General features: G+C 36.8%; 1 protein-coding gene across 5 annotated transcripts in view; it reads left to right on the plus strand.

Annotated features, from left to right (window-relative positions):
• The window catches only part of LOC128238299 (peroxisomal succinyl-coenzyme A thioesterase-like), a 35260-nt gene that overhangs the window by 2198 nt on the left and 20241 nt on the right, over nt 1-12821 (plus strand). For 2 of the 5 annotated variants that reach the window (XM_052954082.1, XM_052954081.1), the window contains exons 2-8: nt 1342-1689; nt 2088-2342; nt 5401-5570; nt 6575-6688; nt 8021-8103; nt 9320-9404; nt 11259-11378. In XM_052954082.1, the coding sequence (XP_052810042.1) occupies nt 1380-1689; nt 2088-2342; nt 5401-5570; nt 6575-6688; nt 8021-8103; nt 9320-9404; nt 11259-11378 (1137 nt within the window). In that variant the 5' untranslated portion in view covers nt 1342-1379. The other 3 variants (XM_052954083.1, XM_052954084.1, XM_052954080.1) reach the window with 3 other exon arrangements.

The following is a 12821-nucleotide window of genomic DNA, read 5'->3' on the forward strand; positions in this document are numbered from 1 at the left end:
AAGTAAGCGTCTGAGCTACTTCCAATCATCACATAAAATTGTTTGTTCTGATTTGGAAGAAATGCACGTGCTGAATAGTATCATATAAATCTTCTTTTAATTCAAATCGAAGCTGGTGAATTTTTAATCAAACACACACCTAAACTCCATTTTCTAGAAGAGGAAAATAGTTTTTAGCCTAACTCTTGAATCATGAAGATTTTTTACAACAGTAACCTCTTGATAAATCTTCATTTGCGAATATAAATAAAAACGACTAAACTGTTCGTAGATCCGAAGTTTTGATGTGTGATAGTCCCTCCGTCCGACCGTTGCTACCCGAGCACTCAAGTTTGGAGCGGTAGCTGCACCACTAACCGTATTTCCTGTTCCGGTGCCCTCCGCTCTGGTTAAGACGAAGTCAAGACATCTTATCAATATAGTGTCGGTATTTGCGCGGGACGACGAGCGGAAATATATATTTTACACACCGGACATGTGTTTCCGGTCACGTGTAACGCCCATATGTAAGGGTCCCTTAATAAGTGCTTTATTACTTTGCAGACAATTCCCATTCGAGAGAATGTGTATCTGATTTGTATAGAATAGAAAATGAAAAGCAAAAACATTACCATCTATGCGTTCTTTAAATAAGCGCAATATTCTGCTTAGGCAGTTAATCGACCTATCTGTGATTATGATTAACAGGCATGGACAATAATAAGTATGTTTAAACTCAATATATTACTTAAAGACAATAGTTCATCAATATATGTTTAATGCGGACAAATAAACTATTGATTCGAAAGTATCGTTAGGTGCATTATTCAATATGAAAACCATCTGTCAGCTACACTGTTAAACTCACTTTGTAACACTGTAATGTAAGTTATTTATACTTCTATAGACGAATTAGTTTTCACGACGTAAAACTAGAAGGATAACTTATGTGGGTGAACCTTTAGGAAGATGAAGCTAACATTTGTTTGTATCATTTGTGAGTCAGGTAATCACTAGATATATTTGGGATGTTGTTTGCTTTGTAAGATGGGTAGGTATAAACACGATATGGGTTTGAATCTTCATTTGTAAATTAATGCACTTTTCAAATGAACACGAACTCGTACTAGTTTATGACATTTAGTTGTGCGAAATGTAATAGCCATTTACACATGCCCGAGCAACGTTGGCTCGTTGTTTTCTTGATTTCGTTGCAGATATGAACGTTCAATTATTTTTAAGGCTTTTACCCAATTACCGAATCGTACTATGATGCCAACCGATACAGTAAAACTAATCTGTGTCGTACTTCTTAGACACACTGAACTAAGATAGCAGACGTCATTCATTGCCTCATTTCAGATTAAGATTAACAACCAGTACCAACTTGAACCGCCAGGATGTTAAAATCAGTGCGTCGACTAGCCGTGCTGAGCTCACACGTACAAAATGTCAACCGGAATATGTGCTTATCTGGCGCTACAGCAACGTCCGCCCGTGCGCCGATCATTTTCGTACATCCGAAGTTCTGTTTGGTGGATGAGAAGATAACGATTCGTCTGACGGGACTAGCGTCCAATCAGATTGTGACGTTTGTTGCTGATGTCAGAGAGAACGGAAGTGTGTTCGAGTCGCGGTGCGTTTACCGAGCAGACGACAGCGGTGTCGTGGACAACTGCACGAGCGAGTCACTAGATGGCACTTTTAAAGGTAAGATGTATAGGCCTGTGAAACCTTTTTCTGATACATGTGTACAACGAGTTCGAAATGAGTAACGACATTTCTCTAAACATGAACGTTATTACGTAAGAAAATAATCAAATGTTTTAGGGAATTAACGAATACCCAACGGAAACCAACTGAAAAGCTTGGTTACCAACGACTTACATAACGTGAGCCCAAGCCGGGAATCGAACCTCGAATGTTCTTCAGTTTAACGCATCGCTTTAATACTCGTCTTACCAGTCTTGCACAACAGAATATCAACGTTTCGACGTAAAGGTGTTTATGTAGACTATATCAATATGTTTTTGTTCTAACCATTAGCGGATAATGACGTCTAACTTTGTGTTATAAGAAACTTCTTTCTTAACGATAGTGTATTCCAGGCGTAGAACAGATGGGCCTGTTCTGGAGTCTAAAATCCGTGGGTGCGAGGGCAGCTATGCGACTTGTGAAGAAAGACGTCACGCGGCCGATGGAGTTCACTATCCGTGTGTTCGACGGGAACCAGGCTGAAGCGCCGGAAGTCCTTTCTGACCCCCTCACTAAGACCGTGGTGCGCCGGACATTTATGGCACCACATGTGAAACGTCTGCCCCTGAGGGATGGCCGCTTTAGGGGAACGGTGTTTCTGCCAGAAGGTTTGAATTTTGTAATAAATGGCATTTGCTACACCATTAATTGTCAGGATAAATAAAATGAATCAGGGATATATAGAGAGTTTAAGAGGTCATATCAAATACATTAGGCAATATGCCCATTCATACACAAGCAGTAAAACATAAATGTGATCTTTCATAGTCAGTAGTCATGCAAATATCAAGCTACATAATAAGAATTTAACCATTTTAACTTAATAATATATTATACTATACATCAAAAACAAACGCGTGAGGAGAGAATAACTATATTGTCAATATTTATCCCTAATTATTATAATAATTGTTTCTTAAATCTAAAGCTTTAAAACATACATGGCTAGTTTCTGTTTTCGTTTTTAGCTCGACTATTCGAAGAATAGGTGGGCTATACTACTCGCCCCATCGTCGGCGTCGGCGTCCGGTTGAAGTTTTAGGGCAAGTTGGGATTTTCACTTATAAGTTCAATACCCTACATTCAATTGACTTAATACTTCACACAGATGTTCAGGGCCATCACATGATGAGGTTAGATAACTCCATATTATTCTTCACACAGATTATGGCCCCTGATTGACTATGGAACTTGGGTTAAAGTTTTAGGGCAAGTTGGAATATTTATTAATAACTTCTATATCCTTTCTTCAATTGACTTAATACTTCACACAGTTGTTCAGGACCATCCCACAATGAGGTTACATAACTCCATAGTATCCTAAATACAAGTTATGGCCCCTGATTGACTTAGGTTAAAGTTTTAGGCAAGTAAAAGTTTTAGGGCAAGTTGGGATTTTCACTTAAAACTCCAATACCATTCATTCAATTATCTTAATACTTCACACAGATGTTCAGAGCCATCACATAATGAGGTCAGATAACTCCATATTATCTTTTATACAACTTATGGCCCCTGATTGACTATGGAACTTAGGTTAAAGCTTTAGGGCAGGTTGGTATATTGTTTAATAACTTCTATACCCTTCAATCAATTGACTTAATACTTCACACAATTGTTCAGGACCATCACCCAATGAGGTTACATAACTCCATATCCTTTATACAAGTTATGGCCCCTGATTGACTTAGGTTAAAGTTTTAGGCAAGTAAATGTTAAGGGCAAGTTGGGATTTTAATAAAAACAACTTCTATACCGTTCAGTAAATGCACTTAATAAAATTCAAAATTATTTATGACCATCTTACAACAAGAAACATAACTCCGTTGAAGCCTAAATACAAGTTATGGCCCTTGTTTTTTTTGTTTTTTAAATTTCCTTTGAAAGGCATATTTGTATATTCTTAACCACATTTTCATAATGGGAAATCAAGTTATTTGTATGACTTGCGTCATTGTTTGGGCGGGCTGGTGGGAGGGCAGCATCAAAGTCACCTTATGTATCAATTTTAGTTAGGTTTGATATAAAGAGACCAAACTTGGTATTATTAAATCGTTATTGTATTCTAAGTCAAAGCGGCGTAGTCGAGCGCGCTGTCTTACGACGACTCTTGTTATTTTGGTGGTGAATAAATTTGCATATTCTCCCTGTCGTAGAATTTTCAAAAAATATCCACAGTGTTTATACTGCATCATACAAACATTATGTGGTCAAGAAAATGCCTAATTATTTAACTTAGTGGTAGGGTCATCTTATTTATATGCACTCATTTAATTCCGTGAATTTTTTCTTTGATCTATATTTGTATCCTTTTCAATAGTAGTTATAAATACACAGGACCCTTTTGAAAAAAAAAGTTGCCTTGCTGTCATGTACACATATTATAAATTAAACTTGCCAGCAATATATCGTTGCGAAGATTTTAGTCCTTGAATAGTTTGTTTTAAATTAAATCTCACACATTGAACATTTTGACACCTTTCTTATTTTTTGTCTAGGAACGAGCCAATTTATACGAAAATGTATGTAAACCAGTCATATGCTGACAAAAATTTAGATTGCAGATTTTTATATAAAAGTTAAAAAGGAATGAGGTTTTATGCATTTTTCTTAATCCGTTAGTAACGGTTTCAGCCATAAAACATTAATTTTGGAACGGAAATATGAACATCTGCGGTCTAATCTTTTGTCAGTAGTCTTTTATCACTTGTTTGCAGATATTTACGCAAAAATTTACTCATTCCAAGACAAAAAAATAAAAAAAAAATGTAAAAACGTTAAATCTGTGAGAGTGCAGCTTTAAGACATCCGAAATATTATGAGTGCCTGTATTTTAGAGTTTTCATAATGTGATATGTTTGGGTGATATTGGGAGGATGTTACGTAATATTAAGAGCATTGCAGTTATATTGATTACGTTAACAGTACCTTAAAAGTTTCATGTACAAATACAAACATTTAGTTAAACGAAGAAGGAATAACATCGGGATCGAAAAAATAATTTCAAAATAGCGATAATTTTGGATAAACGATGTTCGGATTAGCGGTATTCAACTGTATATACACATGTATTGTGTTTTAGCCTAAAATTTAACTTATACTGCCATCTATTCGGGTGGTACCTTTTATAAATAAGAGATAAACTAAGAATTTTCCTGATAAAATTAGTTAAATATATGACAGAATGCTCTATTTTGCCAAAAAGCGTTAGTAACGCTGTTGAAAAATGACTGACTTTAGGCTTGGATTTACCAAAATCAGTTTAACTAAGTACCTGCCAGTCAATTCTTGTTTCGTATTTGTTGATGATGAAGGCGAAATAACAGAATCTGAATACCGTTTGAAAAATAATAATGCCAACATACAATCTGTGAACGAGTCCCAACGACAGACAGCCAATGGTGGTCATATCATTGGACTTCTCAGGAAATAAATATCGATAAGTTGCTTACACCTTGTAAAAAGTTTATAGTGGTCGATCAAAATTACCTTTAGCAAAGAAGTAAATAAACAGCACATTAAGCATGAGTGTATATCATTTTTCACTAAAATAATTTGACAGCAGCTGAGATCTGGATCGGCAATTGTACATTATTGTATTAAATTTAAAACATCGCGGCCTTCCGCTGTTAAACGCCTTTACTCCTGCCATTTCTTCCCCTGTAGGCACGGGGCCATTCCCGGCCCTGATAGATATGTTTGGTGGCCTTGTGTCCCAGGTTGAGACGCGGGCTGCACTATTGGCTTCTCACGGTTACGCTACACTAAGTCTCGCCTACTTGTACTCTGAGGGATTACCGCAGATGCTTATGGACGTGGACATCGACTACATACAGGTATGGTGTACATGGACTCATACGATTGTTCTGAATAGTTTATCTTTTTCTCATGTTGTTTAAAGTTATTCTCACCGATGCACGATCGTCTTCAATTGTGTCTGTCTTGCTTTTAATGAAGTTCATTTAGTGAACCGTGATACCTGAAATTCGTTCATCCCGTATATGGTATGTACTACATGTATATAAACACCGTTAAGCGTATCATCATTTTTGTCGTTGCCGTTGTGATAGTCGATGTTCGTAAACCAAGGTACGCTAGTTTTATTAAAACGGCAAAACCAGTTATGAAGAAATGTAGTATACTATGAGAGGCGTGTATGTTATTTGTTGTACTGATGTCAACACAGTCGAAGTAGCAGTATCTCAGCCACAGTGTGTGTATACCACGTGATAAATTACGTCATATATGCTACGTCGGAAGGCTTAAAATAAAAACTTAAATCAAAGATAATTTTTCCTTTACTACACCATTGAAGGTTAAACAAAGTTCAGTCTAAGCCGCTTAAAGAGCACCACCTTCGTTTTATTACCGAAGTTTAATAAGGTGATTAGTTTCATCAAAAACTTCGACAAACTTGTTTCCAAAATAATGTATTGACAGTGCTCCGTCAGACGGCCGTATTATGAAAAGGTTTGTCTAAGTGTTTTAAGAAACTAAACCCTCAATCAAACTCTGGTAAAAGACCGAAGGTGGGGCTCCGTAAGCGGCGTAGACTGCGCTTTGTTTTATTAAAAATGGTGAAGAAATAGTGAAGTAATCTTTGTTTAAAGTCTTCGTTAGAAGCAAAATTTTGCCTTCCGAAGTAGCATTTATGGCGCAATTTATCACGTGATGTACACACACTGAGTCAGAAATGGTTGAAAATAAATCGTTGAAATAATTATAAAGAAAATAGTGCTCCCCTTCTCTGACTTATACCGTCGCCTATGGTGGCCACTGGAAATGCCGACGGCCAGTGATACTCTTGTAGCATGACTACGTATTACCCCATATTTTCCAGGAGGCGTTTGAGTGGTTCTCACGGCTGGAGTACATTGACGCCAACCGGCTTGGGGCCGTTGGGCTGTGTTTCGGAGGTTTCCTAGCCCTTACTCTGACATCAATCCTACCTCAGGTAAGCAACTATATCCAGAGGTGTTTAAGTAGTACAAGAGTATGTTAACGGCCTGCTGCGTTTCGGATGTTTCTTTTGACATCGATATCCCACAGTGTGAACTATGCTGATATCCGTTGAAGTATTCAGTCGGTGTATGAATGATGCCGAGGCAGGGTGTATGTAGCTTTTCTCCTATGGTTATTATCTTTCTCGATGACTTTTCAAAAGGAGACCTTGCCGCAATATCACAAAAATACTTAAGTCAAATCTCAGTCTTAATCTCAACTCATTTCTTCACATTACAGTATGACATTATTAAACATTACTAATGGTTTACTATTTTTAAAGCACATTCTCACATGCATAATGCTGATTAACATTATTGTTCAATATTCTAAAAAATATTTCTACAGCACAAATGTACTAATAATAAATTGGACTCAAGTACATTTTTTGCTCTCATTTTGTTTTCGTTAAAATATTGACAACATTTTTAATCAACATAATAAATGAGAGAATGAGATTTTAAAAAGGGTATTTACAATTTTGAATCATATGATGTTGTAATTTGATAAAAAGAGTTGAGACTGAGTTTGAGATTTGACTTGAGTATTTTCGTGATAGTGGGGCCTGTTTGAGGTTCTACCTAGTGTTAAATGTTAAGTATTTTAAAATTCAATGAGAATAAGGTGTCATTTCGTAAAACGTATGAAGTGTACACAAACAAACATCATACCCTGGCCGTTTAAAATAAGCGGTAGAAAACACCAATGATGTATCCATTATTCAGCGGTAATAAACATCATCAGTATCGATAAATGTGCATGTTTCGGATTATTTAAAGCGGTCGTTAACATCATCGGATTAACGATAAATGTGCATGTTTCAGATTAAAGCGGTCGTAAACATCAGCAGTATATTCATAATTTTGCATGCTTTGGATTAAAGCGGTCGTAAACAGCAGCAGTATACTCACAAATCAGCATGTTTCAGATTAAAGCGGCCGTAAACATCAACGGATTAACATGTGTATGTTTCAGATCAAAGCGGTCGTAAACAGCAACGGATTAACGATAAATGTGCATGTTTCAGAATAAAGCGGTCGTAAACATCAACGGTATATTTATAAATGTGCATGTTTCAGATTAAAGCGGTCGTAAACATCAACGGTATATTCATAAATATGCATGTTTTAGATCAAAGCGATAGTAAACATTAATGTAGTATCGATAAATGTGCATGTTTAGATCATAGTGATAGTAAACATCAACGGATTATGATAAATGCGCATGTTTGGGATTAAAGCGATCGTAAACAGCAACGGTATATTCATAAATGTGCATGTTTCAGATCAAAGCGGTCGTAAACATCAACGGTATATCAATTACTCCTGGTGAACATTTTGGTAAAATCGACAGTCTTGGAAAAGAATGGTAAGTTTCTTCTATCATAACAATCATAAGTGAATCATAGTTCTTATGACAATTATACAATTAAAGTACATGTAGAACTGTACGATATACATTAAGAGCGACCGATCCATTCCAGACATACAATTGTTCATGTATAACCGATTTCTGGTGATTTGTAGTAAAAAAAATCCTTTTGGCTCAGGCCTGTTTCTACAGCAATATATCTGACTGACGAAGGTTTAGTGACACGTGACAAATTTGACTGTCCAAATCCTGTACCCGTAAAAGTAAGTCTAAATGTAATCATGGCAAATTTCTGCCATCTTCATATGATAGTTTTGTGTATTGAATGCTACATAACACTAATACCAAGCTTGTTAATAACTGTGTTTCTACTTGCTAATGTCGAACTAACCCAACTACAGTATAGACTTTACAGTAAGCAGTATCAGTACGCACGTATTGTTGCTGATGTATGAACCAACACAAAACTAGGAGTCATTTGAGTGTTTTCTCTTTCCATATCCAGTTAAGCCATAAAGTAAAAAATAGTAGTACTATATGCTTCTACAAATATAAAGGAACACACCACAAGCAACACACACTTGGCAAGGGGTCTCTAATGGTGATGGTGCATACAAAATACCGAAGCTCTGTTTCGTCTGGGTGCTTGGAATATGTTTTGTCTTCTATAAGTACATCAGACCATTTAGAACAAATGTGTACCCTGGCGGAGCAAATGCTGACCATGGAAGAACAATTTCAACATACTTGGAAGAGGACATCGAGCTGAACCTAAACACCACGAAATATCAACTTCGGACACGATTTTTAAAAAGCATTTATTACAGGTTATTTAAAGGCCTAGTTAAAGGATTTTTTGGCATGACAATCCCCTGCTGTGCATCTCCTGCTAGTTGCACCGATGTCACAATAGGGGCCATTTTTCTGTGTATTCGTTGATTGGCTCAGGGCTGTTAAGGGTCCATTTCTATAGTAAAACCCCTAAAACTGCACAGCAGGAGATTAAGATCAGAGATCTGATAAGACAATTAGGTAATTAGAATAAGATCAATACACAGAGATTGTGCACAATAACACGGTTTGGGGGTGGGGGACACTTAAAGAAGGATTTAACTAGGCCTTTAAGATCAAATATCACACCCAGACCCTCACGTTAAACAATACGGGATTCGGAACCTTATGTACAATAGTGAGCACATTGATATACATTCAGGCCGAAGAAGGAAGGAGTGGAGATTACTGAGGAAGGACTCGACCTTACACCGGCGTATGAATGCAAAAATCCCAGAGCTGTGCCTGTAAGTCTTACATAGTCCGAGCACGCTCACTTTAAGGACAGGACTTAACTTCGATATGTTAAGATACAAAAATACTTAGAGCTACACATTTTAATATTACTGTTGTTAGTCCCCTACCGGTTTAACGGGGTTGGACTGTAATTCAAGTATAGTCTGGTCGACACCAGGGTCCCGTATATTTGAAAATCCAAGACGACAAAATAATTCCTGATTACAATCCGGTATTACGATAAGATGTAATTATTGCAATTCATTCATGACAACAGTTTTCCTAAGTATGTTTGACGATGAAACTGAGCCCAGTTGCATGTACGTTCACATGTTGCTTCACAATAGATATATTGCACCTTAGCAGTGTTGTATCATGAGGTGATATAGAACATGGCTAAATGTGGATCAACTTTGAGAAAACAACCTTTACATTAAACTTCTTTCGTACCATGTTGAGGAGTGCTTTCTTTGTTTCCACATTAACTCCCATATGAAAACAGTAACAGGTAGGCAAAGCTTAGTCATGCTATAAGTAGTGTGCAGATAAGTAACAGCGCTATTTACTTATACGCCTGCTAGTGTTCAACTCTAGAGCTTGCATTTTTTTATCTGGTACATTATATCGCTTGCGGTGATTGATACTGTATATCCAGGTAACATTTAAATCACTCTGACATTTGACCAGTGACAAGTGCTCAATGCCGGGATCATAACATATCGTATTTGAGAGTTAAATTCCAATGCCCGTGTCCTTCTAGAACTGTTTATGTCCCTGTTGAAATATATATATATTGGATGGTCGGTCGGACGACCAAGTATTGTCTGCAAAACTCGAGAACAGTTTGATATAGGAACATGACACATCAGTTGTATATTGTCCTTGACCACTAGATGAACCTTGAATTGTTTTTTAATGTCGGTAAGTTAAAGGTTATGGTCACAGCCAACACGCTTATGAAAACTTTGACCACAAAATAACACGAAAATGGTTTCACTTAGGACCCTGAAACAGCAGTGGTAGGCACCTCTTGACCATTAGATGACCCCTATTGTTTGAGGGTCATTAGGTCAAATGTCAAGGTCATAGTCAAATGTAAAGTCGAGATTGGATTAGGATCACGAAACTTCAGTATTAGGTTTTAATTGACCGGTAGATGATCCTTATTGTTTAGAGATTTACAGGCCACAGTTATATCAAAACGCTGTACATATGATGACCCGAGAAACGTTTTACCTAGGACAATGACACTTTGAGAAAACGGATAATGTTCTAGGACTGTTGCAAATCAGTATTAGCTTGCAATTGACTTGTTTGCTCCTTTTTGAGATGGGCGTCAGTAGATCAAATGTCAAGATCACAGAATCTTGAAATTTTGACCTAAATTTATAGTCGTCACTTTTAACAAACGCGTTTTGCTATATTTCATCATCAATGCATTTCTTTCTTAAAAAAAACATACTAGTATTTCTTTAATCGTCCACAAGTTACTGACAAAGTAGCGCTTAGAGGCATATTGTTCGACAAACTTCTCTTGATCTTCAAAGATGTTAAAGACAAAGTTGGTCAATCTTATTATTAAAAAGGCATTGGTTAAATCTCCTAGATAAAGATATACATAGGTATTAGCATTTGGAAAACTTATTGATTTTAAACAATACTTTAGTAATATAAAGTGTTTAAAGAGTGTTATGACACTAGTTTAAATTTATTTTTATTTGAAGTTTGATGGGCGTCCTTCATGAAATGTCTCAAGATATTATTCATTCATTTGTTTCGAAATGTAGAACAAAAACGTAAAAATACTTCCTAATGTGACATTAGGACGACTGAAGTTGTAACAGTGTGTCCCTTACCCTCCATAGGCGTGGCAGCACGGGGCCAAGATCCTAGTTGTAGTAGGGGAAGATGATAAGCAAGTCCATCCCAAGTGGCACACGTTCTTCCAAGACAACATACCTGCACAGTTCAAGGACAATTTGCAGGTTTGTGTAGTCATTATCCTATAAATGTACTGTAACAGTACATGTCAACTCAAAGTGTTTTGTCTTGGTCATTAGATGGAAACATAACGAGAATTACATGTATACCAGGGGCAGACCCAGGATTCGACGCTAGAGGGGGCGAAACTGAGGGGCGTACCATTTTGACTTTCGCCCCTCCCTTAGAAATGAAATGTTTGGTTTAAAGTGTTGGCAGGGGGTATTGGGGGATTCTCCCTTAATACAATTTTAACAATTTCTATTCAAAATGATGGTGTATTTGGACGTTTTTTATTCCTTTTTTTCTCCTATATTGAAATAAAAAGGACGATTTTCTTGGGAGGGCTCGCGCCGGGTGCGCCCCCCCCCCCCCGAAAACCGCTAGTCTGTACAGCACAAGTTGAAGCTCAGATTAGAAACGTCCAATGCGGACTCGTGTTTGATACGTTTTCTTTTTATTTACTTACATGTATAAATATCAGTGTGTGTGTATACCACGTGATAAAGTGCGTCATAAATGCTATGTCGGAAGGCAACATTTTGCTGCGAATGAAGACTTAAAACAAAGATAACTTTCCCATTTCTTCACCATTTTAAATGAAACGAAGTCTAAGCCTCTTACGGAGCCACGCCTTCGGTCTTTTACCAGAGTTTGATTGAGAGTTTAGTTTCTTAAAACACCTCGACGAACCTTTTCACAATACGGCCGTTTGACGGAGCACTGTCAATACATTATTTTGGAAACAAGTTTGTCGAAGTGTTTGATGAAACTAATCACCTTATCAAACTCCAGTAATAAAACGAAGGCTGGGCTATTTAAACGACATAGACTGCTCTATGTTTCATTTAAAATTGTGTAGTAAAAGGAAAGTTATCTTTCATTGTAAGCAAAATATTGCCTTCCGACGAAGCATATACAGTCGAACCTCGTTATGTCGACTTTTTCGGGACCTAGTGAAAAAAGTCGAGATAACGAAAAGTCGACTCATCCGAATTACAAAAAATATCACCAATTCCAACACGTTTGAGTTGAATTGTACGATGTTTACATCCACAATTGAGCGGTCTTGTTAAATATTTTCGTCGTGAAAAGAGCAAACTTATTATTGAAAAATAAAGTGAAACAAAAGAAGAATTATTTGTGTCAAATTTCTTTCTTTTACGTTAATGGATCACACAAAACACATATAAATCCACAATTGCATACATTTGTACATTGTAAGATTTTATAACGGGTTCTTCTCTGAATTGGTCGACCAGAGCAGTGGAACTAACATTTGACATTTTGTAGTTATTCTTTCTGTTCCTATTCGGGATTGATATCTAATCAATAAAATGTTCATGTTTTTAGGTTACACACCACCATTGTTATTCCCTATATAATTCAATGTACAATTATAATTTTTAGACAACATTTAAAGGCATTTCGAGCGAATGCAGGCTATG

Source organism: Mya arenaria, chromosome 6 (assembly GCF_026914265.1).
Source record: "Mya arenaria isolate MELC-2E11 chromosome 6, ASM2691426v1".
Taxonomy (NCBI): Eukaryota; Metazoa; Mollusca; class Bivalvia; order Myida; family Myidae; genus Mya; species Mya arenaria.